Here is a 27,975-nt window from a genome sequence, read left to right as displayed (position 1 = left end):
ATCAATTAAACAACCATTTCACTAAACAACAAACATAGCCTAGACCCGCTCAGCCTTGATATTTGCCAAGGTTGCACCAATTGGTGTGAGACCAAAACTTTTTTTAAAGTGCATCAGTGTTGATACACATACTGTTTGGGGGTACACAGGCACTTTGGTGGGACACGTAAGAGGAACCAGCCTTCCCTTTTTCTGTCACATTCTTGTAATAACTTGTTAGGAGGATGTTGTGGGAAACGGAGGGTTTTTTTTTTTTTTGCTAATGTAGCAATCAGCAATTGAGAGCTCTTCAAAGCAGAGCTTCCTTTTTCTCAGAACTTAAAGGCATCTATTGAGCGCTGGCACCTGGAACTGCTTTCAGGTGAGAAATTTCAGCTTGGTAAAGAAACGAAAACCTTTGCAAGTTCTGCTACACACTCACACACAAACCCTGCCGTCCGCTGTGAATCCAGGGCTTTTTTTCAGCAGAAACTCAACACCTCTCAGGTGGGAACCATTGCCATTTTAAGGGAACAAGGGAGGTGTTCATGGTGAGTTCTGGCATCCTTCAGTGTGTCTATTGGAAAACAGATGTAGGTGGTCCCGGCAGTGAAAGGTGTATCCACACCTGCCTGATAATATGTTATGGTTACCAGACATTCCCATTTCCCTGAGACAGTCCCCAGATTTACAAATCTGTCCCCTGACCAAATCCATCCCTGGAATGTCACCGGATTTCATTTAATGCAGGCATGTCCAAAGTCCACTTGCAGCCCCCAGGCTGGTTTCTAACAGCCCCCCAGGCAATTTTGTTTTTTTTTTTAATATAATTTTTATTAAGTTTATAACATACAAAATCCAATTTCCAGATACATATTTCCATAGGTCTAATGGACTTCCCCCATCTTCCGAACACTGCATTCTCTGTATGTTCAAAACCTCAGCAAATTGTTAACTTATTTCAAACCCAATAATGTATCTTTCATTTTATCGTGATATCTGGTCTCTATATTTCAATCCAAATCCATAAGTTTTTAGTTTCAACACAATAAAATTATTTCATTACACCACTTCTGTCTTGTTGTATCTTATTTTCCATTTCAAAAATTTACCAATGCTGAAGCTATAATTTCCTAAAAAGGAGCATTTTTTAACATTCATACAACTTATAATACTTTTTCAAATAGTCCTTAAATTTTTCCCAAACTTCCTCCGTTGCTTCTTCTCCCAAGTCTCGGATTCTGCCAGTCATCTCGGCCAGTTCCATATAATCCATCAGCTGCGTCTGCCATTCTTCCAATGTGGGTAGATTTTGAGTCTTCCAGTGCTTTGCCATCAGGATCCTTGCTGCCGTAGTAGCGTACATAAAGAAAATTCTATCTTTCTTGACCACCCTCTGGTCCACCATGCCCCCAGGCAATTTTGAAAAAGCAATCTCTTGCGGCCCTTGAGCGCCTGCCCACCAAAGCCATTTCCTTTTTGTGGGCTCGTCACGAGCTCTCCCCACTGCGCGGTAGACATGGTCAGCCCCCACACCATTAGGGAGTCCCCATCTGTGTCACTCCTTGGGTCGACCAATCTGGTCAGCTGGGGGGCATCGTCGTGGCTAAATAAATAATTAAATAAATACTACAGTACACGTTCAGGATGTTCATGCTGCAGCGATGGTGGTGGCAGAGGGGCGGCCCCCGCCTTGACCCAGTGCCAGATTTATGTATAGGCTAAGCAGGGTGAAGTCTAGGTCCTCTAAATCTAGGGGGCCTCATGAGCCAGCCAGCTCCCCAATTTGAGGCACTGGAATTTTTTTTTTGTAGGGCCCCAGTTCACAGCCAAAGTCTGCAAAATCTAATAGATATAAATAAAATCCATCTAGATTGCCCTGGTACGGGGCCTCCCTTAGGAGCAGCATGCGGGGCCCAATTTGGCCAAATTGCTCCAATTGCCTTAAGGTCAGCCCTGATGAGACTGTGCAGGGGTTGGACTGACAAGCCCTGCACCTTCTAGGTCCCTGGTGTCACAATTCAGAGTACAGACTCAAGGACTTGTTATGGAAATAAGGGGGGCACTTATTGGAAATCAGTTTTGTCATCTCTTCCCCCCCACAAAACCCCGAGACAATGAGCCCAGCCACCTTTTATTCACAGTCGCATAAGCACAACACTACAGCATTGCCATAAACCTGTACGTTCAACCACTGAAATATACATCCAATACGTAGCAATGGAGATTTATGTTACTGCTTTATAAATGAACACTATGTTTCTGTATTTTGTGAATTACCTAAGAGCCACCAATAGGGAGCTCTAGAATCTGACAGCTAACCAACTGGGTACTACCAAACAGAGACCCCTATTGCTGAAAGCAGGTAACCAGCAGGGAATCATTCAGCTCAGCCTTTGCACTGTTGACTGAACACCCCCTGCTGTGCAGATAATGGAGAAAGCTCATAAATTGTATCCCTTCTGGCATTCTGGCCAACTCTATTATGCTGGTGTAAACCCTGGTACACCAGAAGCCCAGAATAAAGGTAAAGGTAAAGGTACCCCTGCCCGTACGGGCCAGTCTTGACAGACTCTAGGGTTGTGCGCTCATCTCACTCTAGAGGCCGGGAGCCAGCGCTGTCCGCAGACACTTCCGGGTCACGTGGCCAGCGTGACGAAGCTGCTCTGGCGAGCCAGCGCAGTGCACGGAAACGCCGTTTACCTTCCCGCTATTAAGCGGTCCCTATTTATCTACTTGCACCCAGGGGGTGCTTTCGAACTGCTAGGTTGGCAGGCGCTGGGACCGAGCAACGGGAGCGCACCCCGCCGCGGGGATTTGAACCGCCGACCATGAGATCGGCAAGTCCTAGGCACTGAGGTTTTACCCACAGTGCCACCCGCGTCCCGAAGCCCAGAATAGCAGCAAATAAAATCTGCTCATACGTCAGCGACTGATAAGACTTGTCAACCAGTTCTTCCAAAGTCTTCTTAAATTATAAGGCTCCAAAATACAGGCCAAAAGAGAGCAGGTCTGGGAAGAGCGAGGCATACAATGGGCACCACCAGTGAAAAGGCCCTGCTCCATGTAGCTCCTGCTCTGTCATTTGATAGGATGCCCACTTGCCCTCCTTTTTGACATGGAATGCTCTCTATTTGAGTCTCCAGGTCCAGTAAAGAGACAATAAGAAGGGAGAGCAAGCAGGGACCTTGATGTTCCCAACAGCTGTTAATCAAGCAAGCAAGCAAGCAAGCTCACAGGTCACCTTTGTCACAGTCAGGACACCTATGTCGTGGCCAGGCCTGTGCCCAATCTTGTTTTTGTACAATCTTGTTTCTCCTCAGTAACCAAAATTATATTATCAACATATACAAACAGAAAAGTTGTTTTTCTTCATTTGCAATGAATCGTACAAAACAAAGTGGCACTAATAAAAGTTCCAGGGTGGCAAGAGAAAGCAAACTAAAAATGCTTTTGCAGTTCATCAAAACTATCCAGCAATATCAAGTTATAGGAGGCAGCTATTGCAAATGGCAACAAAATATCTGTGAAAAAAAGAGGAGCAGGTTTGCTCAGGTGTGTTGCAGGTAGAAATACTGTTTGTAATGAAGTGAGAATAGTAGTTTACTTGCTCAAATTAACAAATAAGAAAGTTTTGAGAATTTAAATTCTAGATTAAAATTCATTACTTAATTGAGAAGAGGTTTGTAACAAAAACACTGGGGCCTAATTTGAATAAAAGAGGGCCTGGTATATGGTGGGCAGACCAAAGCACTCATCAGGAGAGCCATGAGATTCAGGTGAGGGTCAGATGCCTTGTCAATCCCAGAAGGTATATAACAGGAACACGTCCTGCCCAGGCCTGCCGCTTGCCCAAGACATATTGAAACTGGCACAACTGATGCAAAAATGAAAGTGTGGTAGTCAGCAGTTAAAGACACCCACTTTCTCCAGCATGAAACAAACTTAGTCAGCATATGCAGCAGATGGTTGCTAAGGTCTGGCAGTGGGGGCAGGGGTCATATGGCATGCCAGTTTCACAATATTAGTAGCTAACAGAACTGGTGCAAACCAAACTGCTTATTCAACAACTTAGCATATGCGGGGGGGGGGGGGGACTAAAAACTTCTGCTGCTCCAGAGAAGCAGACACGGAGCAATGGATCCAAACTACAAGAAAGAAGATTCCACCTAAACATTAGGAAGAACTTCCTGACAGTAAGAGCTGTTGGACAGTGGAATTTGCTGCCAAGGAGTGTGGTGGAGTCTCCTTCTTTGGAGGTCTTTAAGCAGAGGCTTGACAACCATATGTCAGGAGTGCTCTGATGGTGTTTCCTGCTTGGCAGGGGGTTGGACTCGATGGCCCTTGTGGTCTCTTCCAACTCTATGATTCTATGATTCTACTTATAAACAAGTATTATAAATGCTGGATTACCACAGGTAGGATGTTAGCAGTTTAGAAGACACAAAGCAGTCTAAAAGACTCTATGTGGCGTATAGTCTAAATAATATTACATGAAAACAAAATATTAAAACACAACCTAAAACTAGCAACCACACCCACCCTTGCAGATGGCAGGATTAAGAATCAATCATGAATGAAAGAAGCTTGTTGAAGATAAGCCTGAATTATTCCAGATCAAGAAAAACTACATTTTTGCGTTCCAGACGGATTAGCGGGTATGCAGCCTAAGTTGCTGAGTAAGCATTTTGTTCTGCATTGATATTGTTCGCTAGCAAATATTGTTAACAAGCATCTTACTTCCTTCTCTTATATCCAAATATGTAGCTTTCCATGACCTTCGTTCCTGCAGCTCCACCACCCTCAGCAAGCTTAAGGTCTACTTTTCTCAGTCTGTGTTTCCTACCCCTTATGCTTCAAACTGCCTCACCTTGTGCGATGCCGTCTCTCGCTGCTCTTTCAGATCCTGGCTCAAAACCCACCTGTTCCATTAAGTGTTTTGTTTCAAACCAATATTGTTAGCTGCCAATATTGTCAGTCAAACTCTTCTTTGACCCCTGAACTTAGCAAGCAAAGCATCTCATCTGATTTCCTAGCAAGCTGCATATACTGCCTTAGATTTCGCCCCCTTCTTTTAATACTGGAGAAAAAGTGGAAGGTTCTTTAATTTAATTGCTGAGTTCAGCACTTACATTTTTGTATCCAGTGTGCCAGTTTCATTATTGGACAGGAGTAAAAGGCTGTGGTGTGTTAGATACCTAGGGTGGCTCTAGTTCCCCTTACTAGTGAATCCCAGAGGGCTGATCTTGCGAGTCTGTTGCAATAAACACACACAGGGTCCCCTGGAATTTCAAGAAGTTGGTTGTATGCCACCTGAGTTTAGGCCACCCCCATCCTATTAATCTTTAGAGTGCCACAGGGCTCGGTGTGTGTGTGTGTGTGTGTGTGTTTTCTTCTATCAGTCTCCTGTCCTTTGCTTTGGGCCAATATTTAACAGGTGCAAAAGTAGGGGGGGAAGGATTCATTGCACTCAGAACTCTATGTTTTAATTAAGCACGCTGCTGAGATTGATCACACTGGGGTTGTTGGGGTTTTTTTTATTCTAACTTGTACATCACCTTGACATGAGAGTGTGGAAGGTGATAAACTTAATTAATTTATATTAATAACCATCCTCCTCAACACCTCTCTTATCTGATCCACTCTTGCATGATGAAGCCAAAGCTGCAATCCATTCTCAAACTGATATACTATACGGTGCTGCATAATCCACTTTAGACATATCATTCAATGAAAAGGCAGATAACAAACAAACAAACAAACAAACAAACAAACAAGATGGGAAAATAAACTGTCAGCGGCCGGGCTGTTTCCATGTACCATTTCCTCAAGGCTGCTGAGGGTTTTGGGGACACACTCTTACTTCATGTAGAGGCCTGGCTGTAATAATAATAATATTTTATTACTTGTACCCTGCCCATCTGGCCAGGTGTCCCCAACCACTCTGGGTGGCTCCCAACAGAATATAAAAAACACAATAAAACATCAAACATTAAAAGTTTCCCTAAACAGGGCGGCCTTCAGATGTCTTCTAAGGCAGATAGTTGTTAATTTCCTTGACATCTAATGGGAGGGCATTCCACAGGGCGGGCTCCACCATCGAGAAGGCCCTCTGCTTGGTTCCCTGTAACCTTACTTCTTGCAGTGAGCGAACCACCAGAAGGCCCTCGGAGCTGGACCTCAGGCTGAATGATGGGGGTGGAGACGCTCCTTCAGGTAAAGCAACAAAGTGCTTTCGACATGGACTAGCTTCCCACAAAAATAATTCAGCCTATAATTCTCTGAAATATACATTGTAATGGGACCAGTGTGGAGCCTCAGTGAGTGAGGAAGGGCCATAGCTCAGTGGCAGAGCCTTGCTTGTAAGCCCCAGATTCAATCCCTGGTATTGCTTGGGAATATCCTCCATCAGAAACCCTGGAGAGCTACTGCCAGTCAGAGTATGCAATACTGAGCTAGATGGACCTTTGGTGCACCCTATAACTTCCAAGAGGGACGCGGGTGGCGCTGTGGGTTAAACCACAGAGCCTAGGACTTGTTGATCAGAAGGTCAGTGGTTCGAATCCCCACGACGGGGTGAGCTCCCATTGCTCGGTCCCTGCTCCTGCCAACTTAGCAGATCGAAAGCACCTCAAAGTGCAAGTAGATAAATAGGTACCACTCCAGCGGGAAGGTAAATGGTGTTTCCGTGTGATGCTCTGGTTCGCCAGAAGTGGCTTAGTCATGCTGGCCACATGACCCGGAAGCTGTACGCCAGCTCCCTCGGCCAGTAAAGTGAGATGAGCGCCGCCACCCCAGAGTCGGCCACGAGTGGACCTAATGGTCAGGGGTCCCTTTACCTTTACCTTATACCTTCCAAGCATGTCCAAAACACATTCTTTCCCTCAAAAGATGGTAAGTACTGTAGTTTGTCAAGGGCTGCTGGGAAGTGTACCTCAGTGGGGGATAAAACTACAGGGCCCGGAATTCTTTGAAAGGGGAAAATGTCCTTCAGGTTTGCTTTAATAGCATGTACACAACCTTGTGTATAATGTATAAACAGATATGTTGACTTCCTGTATCCCTTTATCAACCTTGCCCTGCCTCTCTTCTCACACAGGAATACCACTGTACTTTTGCTCTGTCCAGCTGAAACTGGCACAACCACCAGAGCTGGCACTGCTTCACCAATGCAGTGTAAAATTTATTAAAGTGTATGCATTTCTGAAACAGATAGATGAAGGAAGAGTTTTCTCCAGTTGCAAATCCACCTAGGGATCCTTTCCTCACCAGCTCCTCAAAGGCAGAGGAAAGGGAAGCGCTCTGCGCATGCTAAGAGACTTTAAAAACTTATTATTTCACATATTCAAGGAATGACGTCTCTGGCCCTTAAAACTGGAGAAAGAAATGGCCCCGACAGCTTTATATAGATTTGTAGACAGGCGTTGGCTGGAACTGCTGTAAGAATGAATCGCTTCCAAACAGGAGAGAGAACAAGGCCGGGATTGAGAGGAGAGTTGAGCAGCACTTTGGAGGTTTTCCTGCGGTTCCTCGACGCACAAGCGGCCTTTGAGCAGCAGCAGCAGCTCCTGCCCTCCGCGCGCCCTCGCCTTGCCATAGGTGCGCTTGGGGCAGGGCGCTGCGAGGCCTATCCCGGCCGCCCCGTCGGCTCTGTGGAGAGATACAACCGCAAGACCCGCCTCTCGGGGAACTGACAGGCCTCGCCCCTTGGCTGTGCAAACGCAGCGCTCGTGCCATAAAACAGGGGAGCTGCAGCGCCGGCTTCGCAAACTCCGTCCGGCTGCGTAATTGCAAAGTGGGTTTAAAGCTCGTGCGCTTTTACGCTCAACTTTGGGCCACTTCGGGAAGCACTTCGCTGGTTGACATCGGGGCAGGAGGAGCATCGATGGCGCCCCCGGAGCTGTACCACAAAGAGTTCGCCAGTGCGGGCCACAAGGCTGGGCTGCAGATCTGGCGGATCGAGAAACTGGATCTGGTGCCGGTGCCCGAACCGCTGCACGGCAACTTCTACGTGGGCGACGCCTACTTGGTGCTGCACACGGTCAAGAGGAGCAACGCCACCTTCTACAATCTGCACTACTGGCTAGGTACGGGACAGCGGGGGTGGATGCAGGGCAGAAGGGAGGGGGCAAAATCAGCCACCTCCTGTCTAGCGGCACCTGCCGCTAGGCTTTAAGGGGCCGCATGATGCGCTTTTGTTTTTGGCAGCTTCCCCCGCCGATCTGGAACTTCTTGTGGATGAGCCAGTCTCTTCTACTCAAGAGAGTTTGACACGCTCAGGAAGGTGCTTTTTCCATATCTATGTTTTCTCACGCTTTGCTGAAGGGAGCTTGGGAAAGCGGCTCCTCGTGGAAATGCGGGGTGTTTCCATTTTATCCTCCCAACAACCCTGTCAGGTAGGTTAGGATGTGAGACTGTGGCTGGCCCAAGGTGAACTTCATGAGCTTCAAATCCCAAGTGGTGATTTGAATCCTGTTCTCCCAGGACCTCGTCTGGTGCTCTAACCATTACACCATACTGTCTCTCCTTCTGTGTTGGCTCCTGACACACCCACCTTCCTTGTTGCTGCTACACATTATTAGGAAGCTGCTTGGTATCACTGGTGCAACTTGCTCAGTTATAGACTGGCAGGCATCCACTGCCCAGGGTTTCAGGCAGGAATCTTTACCAGCTTTTACCTGGGAATGCTGAGTCTTGAAACTGAGCCCCTTCGTGTGCAAAGCAGATGTGACAGTGTTCCTCTCAGCTGCCTGAGTTTGCTGTCAAAAAGTTTTGGCAGTGTTACCCAGCTGGTGCCATAATGTTTCTGCAGAATTATGTTTCTCCTTCGGGGCACAGATTATAGGATTTAAAGTACTGGCGGGGAGATGTGTGTGTGTGTGTGTCTTCTTTGATGCTGATTCCAGAAGATGAGTTGCAAAGGAGCTCAGCACCCGAGCTGTTTTGTAAGCAGCAGATATCTGTTGTAGGTGCTACAAAGAGGAATCTTATGGCACCGTTCAGTCTAGATTGTAAACTCCCCGCAGGCGGGGACCTGCCCTCTTGTGCCCTTTAAAGCTCTACACACACATGTGGCTTTGTAGAAAGAATGATATTATCAACATATTTATTGTGGGTTCCCACAATGTGGCTAAATCCGGTGCCTTCCAAGGTGACGTGTGCCGGAAAGGTGGAACCAGATTTGCCTTCTTCAATAAATGCAAAAGAGAATCTCTTGTTACAATGAATCTGTTAGCTTTCAAGGTGACATAAGAGTTTGTTTCTTTGCAGATACTAGGAACTTGCAGGTAATGTGAATCTTGGTCTCAGGGTCCACCCCATTTAGCGTCACCTTTTCCCTGCTTTGGTCCTGCTCCATATTTAAAGAAACAGTTATGAATTAATATTTTATAATAATTAGAAAAAGTATTCCTGAGCATGTACAGAGCAATTGCCTTAAGTCCCTGCATGTCTGGAACTGAGGTTCAAGGCTTCCTTGTAGGAGAGATGGCAGGACTCCCATACTGTCCTGAAAGACATTGCCTCTTGTCACGGCCACCCAGGACGGGTCCCAGCTCACAAGAGACCTCACTCCGTTGCAGTTTATTTACAGGAAAAGTTTATTGAAGATTTCTGCTTCTCGTACAGTTCAGCATCGTGGCCGTACGTCTGTCACGTTAGACCGCTGAAGTCCCCTCTGACTCCTCCCCTCTTCCACACCAACTTAATAGCCTGGCTCTAGACCACCTCTTCCTCTCCTTTCTTTTCCGCAGGGTCTTCCTGCCCCCCTGGGTTCCCTCTCTCCGTGACTCGCCTGAGGCTGAATCCTCTGCCGCCTCTTCCCCCCTCCTTCTGGCTTTAGGGCCGGGCTCCTCCCCTGAGCTCTCTCCACTTCCGCGCGCCTCTACGTTTGAACTTGGCGCGCGTACGTTGCTGCTGACCTTTCTTTCGACCGCTACACCACCCCTTGTTCTGCTCTCCACCCTTTCCGGCTGAACACCTTGCTCCAACCCCCTTTCTCTGTTCTCTCCTAATCCTGCTCCCTCCGAGAGGCTGACGATCCCACCCCCTTTACTCCGTTCCGGCTGAGACGCCTCTTGCTGCGTCTGTCTTCCACTGGGCTCCTCTCCGCTTCTCCCTTCTCCTCCCTTTTGCTTGATTAAGGTAACCCCCTTTTGAGAATCCTCTGACTCGCTGCTCAGACTCGTGGATTCCCTCAGAATTCCGTCATCTTCTTCCTCATCCTTCTGCCCCTCCTCCCACTCGCTCTCCGTCTCCTCTGTCATCTCCTCCTCTCTCCCAGAAACCCTGACATCCATCCCCCCCTCGAAGCCCCCCCTTCCCCCCTCCCGCTCGCCGGGTGCAGGTTGAGGAAAACGTGGTTCTTCCGGGGTCGGTTCAGGATACAAGTTGTCCACTTCAACGTTCTCCTCTGTCATCTCCGTATATGTGTGTTCGAACTCGGGTTCCCCACCCACAGACCTCACAGTCTCTTCCTCCATCACTGCTTCTCCTGGCGCTGCCTGCCAAGGACCTACCATCCATCTCTGACTCCATGCCTCCCTTGGCTGATCCACCCGCCAAGAAGGGCCTGTCTCCTCCCCCCCCAGTCTCGGATCCCTGGTCGGGCTTGCTTCGGGCGTATGGCCCTCGGGTGAGGAGAAACCCTCGAACGTGCTGTCTGACAAAGTGGGCGTGAAAAGCCAATCATCAAAATACTCCTCGGGCATGGGCTTGTGCGGAAAAAGTGCATGGAACTCCTCCTTCAACAGGGGTTCGTCCAACGCGTAACCCGGCACCCAGCTATTGGCAGAGGCCGGAGTGCCTTCCCTGGCTAGAAAATATTCAACTCCCTCCTCCCCCCATCTCGAGTCCAGTATCTCTGTGACCTCGTTAAGAGGTTCTGGTCTTGGCGATTCCCCCCCCTCAGGCGCCCTCCTACGTGGCTCTGGGAGTGCTCCTGACTCTTGAAACCTGTGTGGGGTTTTGTAGGGAGTGAGCACCGACCTATGAAAGACCGGGTGCACCCTGGAACCCTCCGGAAGGGCTAGACGAAAAGCCACCGGATTGATCTTAGCCTCAACTTGATATGGCCCTAGCTGCCTGTGTCCTAACTTCTTCTTGGCCAATGACCTGGCCGGCATCGCGTGGGCTGCTAACCACACCCAGTCCCCAATCTGGATGTCCTCTCCCGCCCTCCTGTGCTTATCGGCCTGCACCTTATACGCCTGTTTTGCCAGATCCAAATGTCTCTGCAGCTCCTCGTGCACCTCTTGCAACTCCGCTGCAAACTGGTCGGCATCTTGAGGCCCCCCCCCTCCTGGTGCCGCAAATCTCGGGAAGGTTCTGGGATGACGGCCATTGTTCGCGAAGAAAGGCGTCACCCCGGTGGATGCGTGTTTCGTGTTGTTGTAGGCGAATTCAGCCATCGGCAGATAGTCCACCCACGCCGCAGGTCGCTGGTTGGCGTAGCACCGCAGGTACTGCTGCATGATCGCGTTGACCCTCTCCGCTTGACCGTTGGTTTGTGGATGTCTCGCCGATGTCAGGTTGATTTTGACGTGCAAGATGCCCAGAAGCTTTCGCCAGAAAGTGGAAACAAACTGGCGCCCCCTGTCGGACAAGACGGACTGCGGAAGTCCATGCACTCTGAAGACGTGATCGATGAAGAGCTTTGCGGTCTGTTCTGCCGTCGCCACCTTGGCACAAGGGATGAAATGCGCCATCTTGGTGAACAAGTCCACCACCACTAACACCGCCGTCTTACCTCTGGAGCTGGGCAGGTCCGTAACAAAGTCCAACGCTACCCTCTCCCACGGTTGCTGCGGTGTCTCCAGCGGTTCTAGCAATCCCGCCTGCTTCTGGTGCACTGGTTTGGACCTCTGGCAGATATCACACCTGGCGACGTAGTCCGCCACCTCTCCTCTCATCTGGGGCCACCAAAAGTCTCTAGCCACCAACTCCATCGTCTTCTCTTTGCCGAAATGGCCTGCACTAGGGGCGTCATGCAATTGTTGCAGAACCTTGGCTCGAAGATCGTCGGTGGGCACGTAAAGGGCACCCTTACGAGTCAAAAGTCCATCTTGCAATTGGAACTCATCGTTGTCTCGCGACCCTCCGCGTAGCTCCTCCATCTTGGACTGTGCAAACTGATCCCTTTGCAACGCGCGTCGCACCGCGTCCAGGTCGACTGCGATGGTAGCGCACGTCCACGCCTGCGGTGCGAAAATGTGCTTTGCTGCGATTGGAGCTGCTTCCTCCAAGTATTGCGGCTTTCGGGACAGCGCGTCTGCAATAACATTGGAGTCTCCTGGGATGTATTCTATTTTGAAGTCGAAATCCGCAAAGAACTCCGCCCAGCGCATGTGTCGCTGGGTCTGTAACTTAGCCGTCCGCCAATACTCTAAGTTCTTGTGATCCGTGCGGACTTGCACCGTGTGCTTGGCTCCTATTAAGAAGTGTCGCCACGCTTTGAAAGCTGCATGAATGGCCAACAACTCCCTGTCCCATATGGTATAATTGCGCTCCGTCTTGCTGAGCTTCCGGGAGTAGAACGCACCCGGTCTCCAGTTGCCTTGTGAATCCTCTTGCAAAAGAACGGCCCCAACCGCTCTGTCTGACGCATCGGTCTCTACCCGCATGGGTCTGCCGGGATTCACGTGGAGCAGCTGCTCTTCGGAGGCGAAAAGACCTTTAAGCGTCCGGAAGGACCGCTCCGCTTGTTCGGTCCAGACGAACTTCTTCTTCTTGGAACTGAGGGTGTCAGTGATAGCCGCCGTCGCGTTCGCAAAACCTTTAATAAACTTGCGGTAAAAATTGGCAAAGCCGATGAACCTCTGGACCTCTTTCCGATTTCGAGGGCTTTTCCAGTCCAACAGCGCTTGAACCTTAGCCCTGTCCATGGCCAGTCCCTCGTCGGACAACTTGTAGCCAAGGAAATCAACCTCTCTGACATCAAACTGGCATTTTTCCAACTTGGCGTACAGCCTGTGGTCCTTCAGCCTCTGCAGGACCTCCCTCACGTCCTTATCGTGATCCTCCGGCGATTCCGAGAAAATCAGGATATCGTCGAGAAAGCAGACACACTTCTTGTAGAGGAGACCTGCTAGCACGTGGTGCATAAATGCTTGAAAAACGTGGCTGCCATTTTGGAGACCGAAAGGCATGACTCTGTATTCGTATGTGCCCAGAGGGGTGAACATGGCGGTCTTCCACTCATCTCCTTTCCGGATGCGGATGAGATTGTAAGCTCCACGTAGGTCCAGCTTGGTGAAAATCTTGCCCCTCCTGACGGTCGCTAAAAGGTCGTCAATCTTGGGCATGGGGAAAGCTTTGGGCTTAGTCAAGCTGTTTATGAACCTGTAATCCACTATAAGCCTTTTTTGGGGCGTGTTTTTCTTCTTCACAAAGAACACAGGGCTGCCACCCGCTGCTTTAGATTCCTGGATGAAACCTCGCTTGAGGTTATGGTCTATGAACTCCCGAAGCTCTTGCATCTCGTCTTCCGACATGGAGTACAGCTTGGCAGCAGGCAGTTGCGCCCCTGGCACTAAATCAATCGCGCAGTCGTAAGGTCTGTGAGGCGGCAACTTGTCAGCTTCCTTCTCACAGAAAACCTCCAAGAAGTCCTGGTACTTGTGAGGCACTGTTTGCACCATACCCAGATGCAACTGCTGCTCGGCTTCTCCTCCCTGATCGGTCTGAAAGCAATGCTGAGCACAATACGATGAACAAAAGGTGATCTGCCGCTGGTACCACGCAACCGCGGGACTGTGCCTCTCCAGCCAACTCATGCCTAACACGATGGGTGTGTCCGATAAGTGGGTGACATTGAAACTAATAAGTTCTCGATGGTTGCCAATCTGCATCATCATGGGAGGGGTTTGCTGCACCACTTGCCCCCCCAGCAACTTCCTGCCGTCTACCGTGACCACGTTTAGAGGCGTCGTTGCAGGCAGGAGCGCCATGTTGTGCTGCTTAACGAACTGCAGTCCCACGAAGTCGGCGTTGCTTCCCGAATCGATCGTTATTGGAACCTCGAGGAGTCTCCCATCAGGCAACTGGAGTGTTGCTGTGAGCAGAACTGCCGGTCTGGGAGGCAAAGGGTCCACGCTCTGCAGTGATGCTGGGGGCTTGTCTACAGATCCGCCTGGCTGAGCCCCCGTAGCTCTGCTTCCAGCCAGGCACTGTCGTTTCCCTGAAGCTGCTCCCCTGGTTGCACCTCTGCTGTTACAGTTGCCAGTGCTGCAGTGTGCTTCTGGAGCCTCTGGGGGCACTCTTTCGCCATATGGTGCGCACTGTCACAGATGTAACACTTCCTGGTTCCTCTAGGAGGCTTCGCTTTGGCTGCACCAGGGACAGGGCTCTGGGATGGCTTCTGAGCCCTAGCACCACCAATCTCCATTGGCCCCTCGCTGTCCTTCCCCATTGGCGAGGGGTGCGCACGGCTGAAATCCCTGTGCACAAAAGGGAGAGTTCTCGCTTGCGCACGCGCTTGGGGCCCGTCCTCCTCGTGCCACGGACGTCCCTCATGTCGAATTCCAATAGCTAAAGCCCGTTGCACCACGTCTTCTAGGGTCTGGGGTCTGTCCCCCCTAGCGATCTCATCCTTGATGGGGGGGCTCAATCCCTCCCAAAAAAGATCTCTGACCGGCTTACTGTCCTTTGGCCAATCTAAGGCGGTGAGCAATGCAAAAAATTTAGAGTGGTATTGGCGCACAGTCGCTTTCCCCTGCCTCAGCCCGTGCATTTGACGGCGCGCAATGTCCACATCCACAGAGGATTGAAAACAAGAATCCATCGCTTTGATGAACGCAGTTGAATTGCGACGGGCCGGTCCATCTTCGCGCCACAGATTGCGTAGCCAAGCCCTGGCCTCCCCATGCAGGTGCGAAACAATGAACCCCACTTTCTCCTCCTCATCTTTAAAATCGTGACGGAGTAAATGCAGTGCATATACGACGTCCGCTCTGAAATTGGGATAGTCTTGCAAGTTGCCATTAAAATGCGGAACCAGGGCACCCCCCCTCCGTCCAAGCGCAATGCCCTCCGCTCTGGAACCTGGGGCCCCCGCCCTGTCCGCGTGTTCCCACCTTGCCTGCAAATCCTGGCACGTCTTCTCCAAGTCGTCATTCTTCTTCTGCGAAGCAATGACTGCCGATGTGAGAGCGGTAACCTGATCCCGCAGTGCAACCAGCTGCTCCTCAGCGCTCATGGCTGCTCCCGTTCGTGAGCTTCGCAAAAAAAATTTTTTGCTTTCTGAGAGGGGACTTACTGTCACGGCCACCCAGGACGGGTCCCAGCTCACAAGAGACCTCACTCCGTTGCAGTTTATTTACAGGAAAAGTTTATTGAAGATTTCTGCTTCTCGTACAGTTCAGCATCGTGGCCGTACGTCTGTCACGTTAGACCGCTGAAGTCCCCTCTGACTCCTCCCCTCTTCCACACCAACTTAATAGCCTGGCTCTAGACCACCTCTTCCTCTCCTTTCTTTTCCGCAGGGTCTTCCTGCCCCCCTGGGTTCCCTCTCTCCGTGACTCGCCTGAGGCTGAATCCTCTGCCGCCTCTTCCCCCCTCCTTCTGGCTTTAGGGCCGGGCTCCTCCCCTGAGCTCTCTCCACTTCCGCGCGCCTCTACGTTTGAACTTGGCGCGCGTACGTTGCTGCTGACCTTTCTTTCGACCGCTACACCACCCCTTGTTCTGCTCTCCACCCTTTCCGGCTGAACACCTTGCTCCAACCCCCTTTCTCTGTTCTCTCCTAATCCTGCTCCCTCCGAGAGGCTGACGATCCCACCCCCTTTACTCCGTTCCGGCTGAGACGCCTCTTGCTGCGTCTGTCTTCCACTGGGCTCCTCTCCGCTTCTCCCTTCTCCTCCCTTTTGCTTGATTAAGGTAACCCCCTTTTGAGAATCCTCTGACTCGCTGCTCAGACTCGTGGATTCCCTCAGAATTCCGTCATCTTCTTCCTCATCCTTCTGCCCCTCCTCCCACTCGCTCTCCGTCTCCTCTGTCATCTCCTCCTCTCTCCCAGAAACCCTGACACCTCTCTTTTTAGAAATAGTTTTAAAAATAAAATCAAATAATGTTTCTATCCCGCTCTTCCTCCAAGATGTTCAGGGTGCCATACATGTTTCTCCCTCTTTATCCTGGCAACAACCCTATAAAGTCGGTTAGATTGAGAGAGAATGACTGGCCCAAATAACCTAGTGAGCTTCATGGCTAAGTAGGAGTTGGAATTTGATTTAATGTTTGTACACTGTGTTTCCAACTGCAATATTGAGCTCAAAGCAGCTCACAATCATGACAAAGCACTAAATAATAGTGGACAACATTTCCATCAAGATCATCGCATCAGAAATCTCAATAGCATATAAGTAACGCAAAAGCAAATGATGAAAGCAGAACAATTGAAAGCAATTGAAAACAAAATAAACATTTATTTATTCCACTGATAGTTACCTTTCCTCCAAAGAGCTCTTTTCTAGATCACCTCATTCCACAGTGCCAGGTGGATGCTGCAAGGAGTAATGTGAGCATGAAATGTGGTAAACTCATTTTTCTGCAGAAAGAACCAGAGGCTATTGGCAAGGTGAGGGAGTTGGCAGTTTTGCTAATGAATTTTGCCACCCGCGGTGCTGTGTTGCGCTGTGTTTAAGTATCTCCTGTGGTTTGCAGAAGAGGCTGTGTGCAGGGCTGATAGGAGTGGGGGGAGGGTAGAAGGAGGGCCCTTTGGCCTGGGTCTCAAGCTCAAATGTTGGGCCCCTCAGATTTAGACTCTTGTCAATTTTGGAGGCATTCGATAAGTTTCACAGCTTGTGCTTATGCACACAAGACCAAAATGCAACACACTTTGTCAGCTCAGAGCTGCATAGTGAATCAGCGAAGAGATGTGGTTTGGCGAAAGGCATTTTTTGGGTTAGCTGATAATAGGTTTTGTCACATTAAAGAATCATAGAATTTGAAGGGACCCCAAGGGTCTTCTAGTCCAACCCCTTGCAATGCAGGAATCTCAGCCAAAGCATCCCTGACAGATGGCCATCCAACCTGAGTTTAAAATGTTCATCCATATTAATTAAAAAATATTTCTGTTCTGATGGCACAAGACTGGACTGTGATGGACATGCTGTCTCAGATATGCTGATTATATAAACAAACCATTCATAATTTTTTTGGGAGGAGTGCTTTATTTTGTTTGCGTGTATCATCATTTTTTATTATCATGGCTAGGGGCCTAAAATAATGAAAGTGGCCCAGGCCTCTCAGGAGAAGGTCTGGCAGTGTGTAAATCTTTTTCTGCTTGGTTTTGTGCTCAATTCATATATCCCTTGATGAAAACTCTCTATCTACATCTGCCAATTTCCATTTTGACCTGAGGTTGCACCTGAGGTTTCACACACCCACTCATACACACACACACACACACACACACATGCACACAGCTTCTGTTTGGTGCACAAAACAAAGTCTTGGACCTGAAGATACCTTCTTTGGCTGCATGTAACGGGAAATTATTAAAGGTTATATTCGTGATTAAAGATTATATTTTGAAGTTGTGAATTACCAGCACTTTTGAAGTACAGACAAGAGCATCAAATGGGGCTTTGATTTGGATTTGCATGGACTCAGCCGTGTGGAAATGCAGACATCAAGAGTGTTACGCAGCATTCAATTCAGTAGGACCCCAACTAGATAGAATTCAACTTGGACTCAGCCATGAAGCTCAGAGGACGACCCTGGACCTGTCACTAGGCTTCAGCTTAACGTATCTCACAGGGCTCCTGTGACAAGAGGGTGAGGAAAATCAAGTAGAGCACCATGAGCAACTTGGAAGAAAAGCGGGATATAAATGTAATAAATAAATAAATAGTAAAGGTAAATGGAACTCTGACCATTAGGTCCAGTCATGGCCGACTCTGGGGTTGTGGCGCTCATCTCGCTTTACTGGCACTAAGTTTACGCACTTAGCCAGCATGACTAAGCCGCTTCTGGCGAACCAGAGCAGCGCACAGAAACGCTGTTTACCTTCCCACTGGAGAGGTACCTATTTATCTACTTGCACTTTGATGTGCTTTTGAACTGCTAGGTTGGCAGGAGCAGGGATCAAGCAATGGGAGCTCACCCCGACACTGGGATTTGAACCGCCGACCTTCTGATCAGCAAGTCCTAGGCTCTGTGGTTTAACCCACAGCGCCACCCGCGTCCCTATTAAATAAATAGACATATGTCAAAACTGCACTCTTTGGAACCTGGTCAATGTATGTGGAGGACATCATTGCTTCTCCCATGCTGGCCTCAGCAAACCGGATTACCCAAAGTTCCTTAGGAGGAACTCATGGCATCTAAAATAATTTAACTGTATTGTAAAGGCAGGCATTTAATCTGTAATGGTTTGCCCTTCTTTGCTATTTTTGCTCCTCTAAATATTCTTATTTTAGGAAAATACTTTAGGAAAAATACTTTAGGAAATCGAGAATATTATTAAGAATATTCCTGTTTGGTTTTAGGAAAAGAGTGCAGTCAGGATGAAAGTACCGCAGCAGCCATCTTTACGGTTCAGATGGATGATTATCTTGGAGGAAAGCCTGTTCAGCATCGGGAAATCCAGGGATATGAGTCTACGCAATTCGTTGGATATTTCAAAGGCGGCATAAAGTATAAGGTACGTAATAGTGTGATTGCGTGATGTTTCTACAATAATTGGAACCTTTGAAAAGGGAACTAAAAAGAAGTTACAGTTCCGACTTGGTGTTAAAGCAGAGCTTGAAGCAAACAATAGTCTCTAAGTGGTTTACAAAGATACGATACAAAAAAATCATAATCATTTAAGACTGTAAAATCACACATCAATTAAAATGCATGCTGGATTATTTTTTTAAAAAAGTCTTCAATAAGTGCTAGAAGTTCAATAGGGCAACCCAACGTAGAGTGTATTGGAATAATCAAGTCTATGTCCCACCAGTCGGTTTAATCCGGCCCCTGTGGCAGTTTATTTCCTGGGGTAAAATCCTAAATAAAAAGCTTAAAAGGTCAACAACTTTGGTTGGCCCTTTGGTTGGCCCTCACAGCCCTTCACTTCATCAAATCTGGCCCTTTTTGAAAAAATTTTGGACACCACTAAGGTTACTTATGTATAGATCCTCTTGGCCCAACTATCCCTGTCGAAAAATGGCTGCTGTTGATGATGTATCAGCTATAGCTGGTAAAAGGCACTGAGGCCACCTGATCTTTCAGTGACAAAGATGGATCCAGGTACAGCCTCAAACTTCAAACTTGTCCTTTCCAAGGAAGTGCAAGCCCATTGAGAAGAAGCAACTGGTCTATCTCCCTGACCATCTTCTCAGGTTTCAAACTCAGTTTTCCGTGTTAGTGCAAATCTAGTTGGGTGTGATGTATGATCTGCTTATGTATATGTGTACTAGGTCCTTATATACTCCATCATGGAAACCAACTAACCCTAAGTTGCTTCACTTTATTTAGGCAGGTGGTGTTGCCTCGGGCTTTAATCACGTGGTCACCAATGACCTCAGCGCAAGAAGACTTCTGCATATCAAAGGCCGGAGAGTGATTCGAGCCACCGAAGTCCCTCTTAGCTGGGACAGTTTCAACAAAGGAGACTGCTTCATTGTTGATCTTGGAACGGTAAGTGGTCAAGGAATGAAGTTTTCCAAAGCAACAAAATCTCCCACAAAAACTGCCATATAATTAAGTCTGAGCCCCAAACCAAGATCTTCTCTATACATTACAAACACTTCCTCTGCAATATTAATCTCAAAATAACTTGTGTCGCAAGCACTGGTGGTTTGCTGCTGACCACATCCCTTGAAGCATTTAAGCAGATAAAAGACCAACAGGAAATAATATTTTCTAGAATTTGTGATGCCCTAAAATGGCCCCAGCAAAGCTTGGTTAAAAAGGAATAATGGTAAAGAGACCCCTGTCCATTAGGTCCAGTCGTGACCGACTCTGGTGTTGCGGCACTCATCTCGCTTTATTGGCCGAGGGAGCCGGCGTGCAGCTTCCGGGTCATGTGGCCAGCATGACTAAGCAGCTTCTGGCGATCCAAAGCAGCGCACGGAAATGCCATTTACCTTTCCACTGGAGCAGTACCTATTTATCTACTTGCACTTTGATGTGCTTTCGAACTGCTAGGTTGGCAGGAGCAGGGACCGAGCAACAGGAGCTCACCCCGCCGTGGGGATTTGAATCGCTGACCTTCCGATCGGCAAGTCCTAGGCTCTGTGGTTTAACCCACAGCGCCACCCACGTCCCTTTAAAAAGGAATACCTTCATCTTCAAAGACAGAAACAATCATATGTAAGAGGCATTGAAAAAAGCCAGGATTTCTCAAGATTGGAATCAGATTTGCTATTTCCGTTCATCTTGTTTACTCCCCTTGTGTGGTCAAAAGATTAAATTTGACTTAGGGCAGTGGCATGAGACCTGGTTAAGGATGTAGTATTCATCATCAGGTGGTCAATATGGGACTCAAGCTTGATGTTCACGATTTAACATTACAAAGAACTGAGAATAAGCAGCCCATTGTGAAAGGTTGGAGAGAATGCAGAAGGAAGATGCTGTGAGCTAAAAGCAGGGATGGGGAAACCTATGGCTTTCCTGTTGTTGTTGAACTCCAAATCCCATCATCTCTAACCATGCTGGCTGGGGCTGATGGAAGAGGGAGTCCAGTAATTTCTGGAGGGCTACAGATCCCCCACACCTGATCTAGAGTTTTGAAGGAAAGACTTGCTTTTCTCTGAATAAGAATACTGTAGAATAAACATATTTATGTCCATAATTACAGTTGGGTCACTTCAGAATGTTGCTTTTGTGTGTGTTGAAAGGTCATTCAGCTCTGTTGTACTGCTGTCCTTCTGAGGAATTTAGGGATCACAGTGATACAATTTATTAGACAGTGTGGCAGATTATTTTGAGCGTGTGGTGAGGAAGCACACAACAACCTTCAAATCTTGTTGATTTACTTTTGTAACCAGATAAGGTCTATGGATTGCAAACACAGCTTCCATGGAGCCATGGTGTTTGCCCATGCAGTATATTTCCATATGTTATTTGCATATTTATTTATTTTTTAAATGCTTTGAGCTTTGTTTTCTGTTTCTTGACTAAGCCAAGAGATGTTGAGATTTTCTCATTTCATATCCCTACGTGGTTGTGCATCTGGTTGGCATTTACTGTATATGAAGCAAGAACTGGAAATTCAGGTGCCTTACTAAACAATTAATCTGATTAATTTGGCAAGCCTTCCATAGCAAATGCACACTAGCGTTGCTAAATGAGAATATTCTGCTACGTTCGCATAACCATTTGTACTGGCCACCAATAAACATTGCACAACTAAGATAATGAAAATGCAGAATACTTCGTAAAATCAGCAATGAGATGCTATTAGCTGCAGCTGAAAGAACATTTCTCTAGAAGGCAATATGTGCTTTGAAGCAACTTGGACCTGCAATAAAATGCTGCAGAGTAAAAGTGCTTCCTGTCAGGGTTCCAGCCAGCTCTTCCAGGAAACTCCATTTTACCTTCCTCACATATTCCATTTGCCCTCCAGCAGTGAATCTGCAATCTGTGCCTACCGAATGCAGTCAGTTTGCATTGGGTCTTCCCCAGCTTAGAGTTTTAAAAATAACTTTTTTGGACTTCTCTGGGTCTCCTCAACCCTACTCATACTTCCCTCTTGCGTGTGGATGATTCCATTTTGGCTACGTAAGAATCCACACATACAGAATGAGTTCACTGTTAATGTACAGAATTGTGCAATGAACACTTTGAAACACCCCAATTGCTGTTTCTTCTTTTTGTTTCCTTAATAACCCCATCTCTTTTTATTTAGTTTATGTATGTGTGAGGGGGGGAAAAAGGGAGGTTTTCATTATCAGTTCAGAGGTTGTGCTGGTGACATGTGTTCGTCTGTCTAAATATTGTTCTGGGGTGCCTTTCAACACTCAAAAATGATGTTAATTGGCTAATTAGATTTCTCACTTGACTGCATTGCCACTACCTCATTTCCAGGCCAGTAAGGATTCCTTACTGTGTGAATGATGATACACATAAACACAAGTGTTAAACAGATCATGTAACTGGTAACTGGCATCCAGACCACAAAAGGAAAAAAGGATAAAATTCAGTTTTATTAAATGATAAAACAGGGCCCCAGTATGATAAATATGCCACAAGGCTGCAACCAGAGCAGGGGATAAAAAGGACTGAATAATGACTGAATGCCCTACCATGAGTTGTCAGTGAGATAACTTTTAGAAAAAATCTGAAGGCAAAGTTTTTAATGTCTGACATATACACACACACACACACACACACACACACACACACACACACTGCTGGAAGCCACCCAGAGTGGCTGGGGAAACCCAGTCAGATGGGCGGGGTATAAATAATAAATTATTATTATTTATTATATTATATATACACCCCTCCTGCTATGTAACTAGCTAGGCATCTACTCCTCTCCACGCTTGTGCCCTGAACTGGATCACTGATGCAACAGCATGACCACACCTCTTCCCAAACTCAAATCCCCTCACCTGACGGGGCTCATGCAGGTAGCCGGCATCTTCCACCTTTGCACCTGGCGCAAAGGGCCTCTCCTTGACCTTGGAGACATTGGACTGAGGAGATCCTAATGGCCAACTCTCTCAGGGACCGGCTCTTTCTCCTCTTCCTGCCCTCCCTGCAACTCTTCCCCTGTCTCTGACAGCCCTGACTTTCAAGCCCTGACTCCTGCCTTGTGCACAAATCACTGGCCCCATGATCCTCCACCCCCCTTCCCTCCTCACACACCCCTCAGAGTCCTGCCTGTCTCTGATGACAACAGCAGTCCTCACCCCTTTCAGCTGAGCCGCATGTTTATGTGCCCAACGCCTGGTGATGCAGGATGTGGCTTGGCGAAAACCGACTTGTTGGTCAAAAAGGGAGGTGATTTGCATTAGATGTTGCTGGCTAGGAATCTGGAATGTTTATCTACTCTTGCTTTTCTGAAAGTTTCAAAACCTTTTCACAGCTGGGACTCTGAAAGGCTTTCAGATACTCGGCTTTTATTAAAATTGTAAAGAGTTGTGTCAGACCTCACCAACTGGGACCCATTCACAGCAGGCAGGGGAATTAATAGCTGTCTTGACTTTAGGCACATGCCAAGTGCTTTTACAGTGGTACCTCAGGTTAAGAACGTAATTTGTTCAGGAGGTCCATTCTTAACCTGAAACTGTTCTTAACCTGAGGTACCACTTTAACTAATGGGGCCTCCCGCTTCTGCCACATGATTTCTGTTCTCATCCCGAAGCAAAGTTCTTAACCTGAGGTACTATTTCTGGGTTAGTGTAACCTGAAGCGTCTGTAACCTGAGGTACCACTGTAGTAGCATTTTTGGAATATGAATCAGAATTCAGAATTGTGAATTGTGAATAGTGAAGCTGTTTGGTCTAGAAAGCAGGCGTGGGCTTAGTTTCATTTAGTACTCCTTTCACTAGGACAGTAGAAAACGCTGTATTCCTGAGTGTGTGCTCAGAATGGATTCATTATATGCCAAAACGCCTGTGGACTGAGGAACAAGACGTTTATTAATGGAGATAAATTTTAGGCAAACTAGGAACTATAGTTCTTTTAGAGTCCTCTTATTCCACCTTTCTGGTTTTTTCCCTACTTTCAGGCTACCAAAATCTGTTCATTCCATGCGATTCTGTCATGAAATTATTTGCAGCTTGTCTTTGAATTAAGGCTTCTGCTTCCATACAAGCTTATTTGGACGAGTTTGTGGGATTTATTTATTCAGTCAGCTTGTTAGCTGTCCTTTAGCATAATCTCCCAGGGCGGTGAACAATTAAAAGAATGAAATGAAACAATCAAAATGCAGCAATCAAAGCCACAGTGACAGCAATTAAGAAGAGCCAGCTGTGAACTGTGAAGCAATAATTAAGAAAACAGAAATGACTGGCTAAACCAACGGCTGGGATGCCAGGGCAAATCAAAGAAGCCTTCATCTTTGGCAGCCAAGGGATCACTAGGCAGGGCTGGCATCAAGGGCTGACATGAGTTGCCTTCACACCAAGTACTTACAAAGCACTGTGATGCCACTTGAAGCAGTCATAGCTTCCCCCAGTAATTCTGGGAGCTGTAATTCATTAAGGGTTCTGAAAGCTGTTAGGAGACCCCTATTCTCCACATGGAGCTACAATTCCCAGATTGGTTCCACAGTCAACCCCTCTTCATAAGGAACTCTGGGAACCTGTAGCAACCAGCATATAGTGTCAAATAACCATACTTGCTAGTCCTTAACAGAAACAGTTATGAATCATTCTGCCACATAGACGCAACTGATCTGTATACTAATCTTTAGACACAGTTGTAGCTTTGTGATGCCACAATGAATAAACCATGGTTTATTGTGTAAGGAATGAACTTAGGTAAGGCTTTCCCCTCTCATGGGTTGGCTTGTTTCCATAAACTGTAGTTAAGATCAGCCACAGATTAGGGTGTAGACGTGATCCTAAACTCCTCACAGCCATCCTAGAAAAACAGAGGAACAAAGTGGGGAGCAGGTAAGCTCTAGGCTTGCCTTAGACTTGGTCCCATAACAGTAAACCAAAATTTACTTAACATCCAGGTGCAGTCAGTATGAACAAATATCTGCAACTGCGTTCCAACAGAGAATTTGGAATTGTAATGACGCTGGAACGTTGCAAGCTGTCCATGTGAAGCTTTCCCCTGAATAATTCTGCTGACTGATGAGATCTCGTGTTTTGTTCTAGGAGATCTACCAGTGGTGTGGCTCTACATGCAATAAATTTGAGCGCCTGAAAGCTACACAGGTTGCTGTGGGCATTCGGGACAATGAACGGAACGGAAGAGCCCAGTTGATTGCTGTGGATGAAGGAAGTGAGCCAAAAGAACTCCTAAAGGTATTGTATATTCACTTGGTGGCGAAACCGCCCCTCCCCCGCTCCATTAGCTGTGTTGTTTATCTGGCCAGTCACCCTGCCTCAGGCTATGGCTTGAGATACCGTGAAGTAGACAGAACGGGGCTTGCCTATTGCATACATGGGGAACAAGAGTTCAGTGATGGACCACATGCACTGATGGACCACCTGGAGTGCGTGCTGAAGATCCCAAGTTCAGTCTTTGGCATCTCCAGGAAAGAGCCTGAAACCTTGGAGTGCCATGGCCAACAAACATGGCAGCTCACCACTTGTGGGCTGGAACCAGGTCACATTATGAGCTATTAACCTGGATGGTAATAAATGGTTAATGAATGATATTTTTAAGTTGCATTCTCCCTCGGTTTCTAATGGAAAATAAGTTAGCAATTAAGTATAGTAGTGCTAGAACCCTTCTTATTTATTTTTGGAGTCGGTAGGCTTCACAACTGTTTTGAACGTTAATATTGGTTTGGGTTAGAGTCCCTCTAACATCCGCATGGGGAAACCAATGGAGTGTGCATGAGAGCACTGTTGCTGATATTTGCGTCTCTGCTTTGTCGTGCCGATTGTGGCTTGAGCAACCGAGTATGACAGATGTTGTGCCTCGAGGCATGTTGGCCATGCATGATTCATTGATGCCTGGGCTGGTGAGGGGGAAGGAAGAAGGCCATAGTTGAGCACGGCCTGTAATTTTTGCTGAAGGAAGAAAGGCTGGTTGACCTTTTCAAAGCCAGTTTCTTTTAGCTCCGCTTCCTACCATTTAACTGGTGCTGGTGCTAAAACAACGTGGCAGAGGAGCAGCGCACCATGGGAGCCTTGCTGGATCTAGCCCAGCGTTCTGATCTCGCAGTGGCCAACCAGATGCTTCTGGGAATCCTGCAAGCAGGATCTGTGTGCGGCAATGCTTGCTCCACTTGCGATTCCATGCAACAGGCATTCAGAGGCTTGTTGCTTCTGCTTTTTACAGTTGAGGTAGTACAAGTTCCCTCTAGTGTGAATCAGGCTTTCCACATGAACAGCTGATGATATGAGGGCCTGGTTGATGTGGATTGGAGATCATCTGCAGGGAGACATGGAGGGGTGCGCATTCTTCCACCGCCAGGCTCTTCCAGCTCCGCCACTGCCTTAATATATGAGCCCAGGGTATTAGAATCATAGAATTGTAGAGTTGGAAGGGACCCTGAGGGTCATCTAAGTCCAACCCTCTGCAAAGCAGGTATATGCAGCTGTCCCATATGGGGATTGAACCTGAAACCTTGGCGTTATCAGCATCACGCTCTAACCAACTCAGTGGTGTAGGAAGGGGGGTGCAGTGGGTGCAGTGGGTGCAGGCCGCCCTGGGTGTCATCACTGAGGGGGTGACAAAATGGCAAAAATATGTGTTTTTAAAATAAATTTTTAAAAATTGTGCTCATGACACTTCCCCCCCCAATAACTCCTGCACCCATCGCACCCCCCTTCCTATGCCACTGGTAGCTAGGTGAAGCGGGGGGCACTGGGCGCCACACCACGGGGCCTGCAGCGTGCCTGAGCCACACGTCACTCCTGAGGGAGAGGCGGTGGGCAGACTGCCTGCAAGCTCCGTGCTGCTTTTTCGAGCAGCGTGGAGCTTGCGTCTGCCCACCGCCTCAGCAACGCTACAGCTGAGGGGGAGGCTGCAGAGAGGCTCCACACAGCACGCCCTGCCTTGGCTCGCCTCACCCCCATGGGCAGCTCACTTCACTCCTGGCTGCAGGACGTGTGTCCCGCACCGGGCACCATAGTGGCTAGCTACACCACTGAACCAACTGAGTTATCCAGGCTCCATTAGTTCATAGGTGGGGAACCTTAAGCCCAGGGGTTCATGCAGCCCTCCATGCGTGTCTGTCTCTCTCTCTGACCCTTGACACTCTCCTCAGGCCACACCCCACTTCCCAACCACACCTTTTCTCCTCAGGCCACACCTCTCAGCAGCCTTGCTTCACACCCTCTTCAAGGGCCTTTGCCCAGCTGGGATGTGACCTTGATGCATGGTAATGACTCTTGCTTGCCTGGGTGCCGGATGTGTGGAAACTAGCCTATAAGAGTAAAATCTGCATTCGTTGATCTGTCCACTTTTGCCTCTGGGTCTCCTCCCCACCACTGGCAAGTGTCCCCTGGAAGCCAACACAGCCCTCAAATTGCATAAGGCTCCCCACCCCTTTGGTACAGTCGCCAAAGGAATCTTCCAAGCTATTTAACTAGCATAGACTGGCAGAATTCCATCTAAGTTACTACACTCCTTTTTACAGCTGCAAAGACCTTGAAGCTATGAACATAGCATTGCATGAGTACAATCCGCTCTCAGTTTATTTTTTAGGAGGTGGACTCTCCAGGACAGAATAAAAAAACAGGGGTATTCCCTCTGCCCAGTGATTTCATATAAAGTTTTCATCTGTGTTAACCAGCCATGTGTTTAAAATATGGGGTGTTTTCCTCTGTCCTTTTCTTTGGAAAAAGGTCCGTATCTTTAAGCAGCTACAAACAACAACCTCATGCTGGCATCCTTCCAAAGTCAGTGGGAACTTCCTTATAGACTCCATTCAGCCATAAAGGTCAAACAGCACATTTCCCTAGTTAACTTCTAGATAAGATCACAGATCATTCAGGCAGATGGGCATGGAGTACCGAAAAAGGCACATGTCAAACATAAATGTATGACAGCATATGTCTGCTTTTTCCATTTTTTTTGCACTGAAGTGCATGGATTTGTATTCGTTTCATAGAGTCTCTATGCTTCATATTTTTTTTATTTACAATAAAACAAAACAATTTGGTTTCAGTATCTTTAGGAAGCAGTGAATTATATCGCTGTTATGTTGTATTGATCAGGACGTTCAAAAATAAATCCCACCGCACTCAGAGGGGCTTCATTCCTACTCGCAATGCGTTTCGGATCACGTCCTCAAAATACCTTTTCCTAGGAAGGTTTTATCTTGAGGAACTTTGGGCAAAGATTGACCTCTTTCCAAATTGTTCAGGAAACATGTGGCAGTTACTAGGCTGGCCCACCTGTGAGCTGAGGCGACCGTCTCAGGTGGCAGGATCCACA

The 27,975-nt window shown here is 47.7% G+C and overlaps 1 protein-coding gene across 1 annotated transcript in view; it reads left to right on the top strand.

The window, feature by feature from the left end:
* The first annotated feature begins 7,700 nt into the window (after positions 1–7,700).
* The window catches only part of SCIN (scinderin), a 51,225-nt gene continuing 30,950 nt past the window's right edge, over positions 7,701–27,975 (top strand). The window contains exons 1-4 of the mRNA XM_081883253.1: positions 7,701–8,066; positions 18,462–18,616; positions 19,435–19,596; positions 24,738–24,887. Of these exons, the coding sequence (XP_081739379.1) occupies positions 7,865–8,066; positions 18,462–18,616; positions 19,435–19,596; positions 24,738–24,887 (669 nt within the window). The 5' untranslated portion in view covers positions 7,701–7,864. The remainder of the gene's footprint in view (positions 8,067–18,461; positions 18,617–19,434; positions 19,597–24,737; positions 24,888–27,975) is intronic.

The sequence above is a fragment of the Podarcis melisellensis genome (assembly GCF_964234715.1).
Source record: "Podarcis melisellensis genome assembly, chromosome: 12".
In the NCBI taxonomy this organism is placed as follows: domain Eukaryota; kingdom Metazoa; phylum Chordata; class Lepidosauria; order Squamata; family Lacertidae; genus Podarcis; species Podarcis melisellensis.
This window is presented reverse-complemented; position numbering and strand designations above follow the sequence as displayed.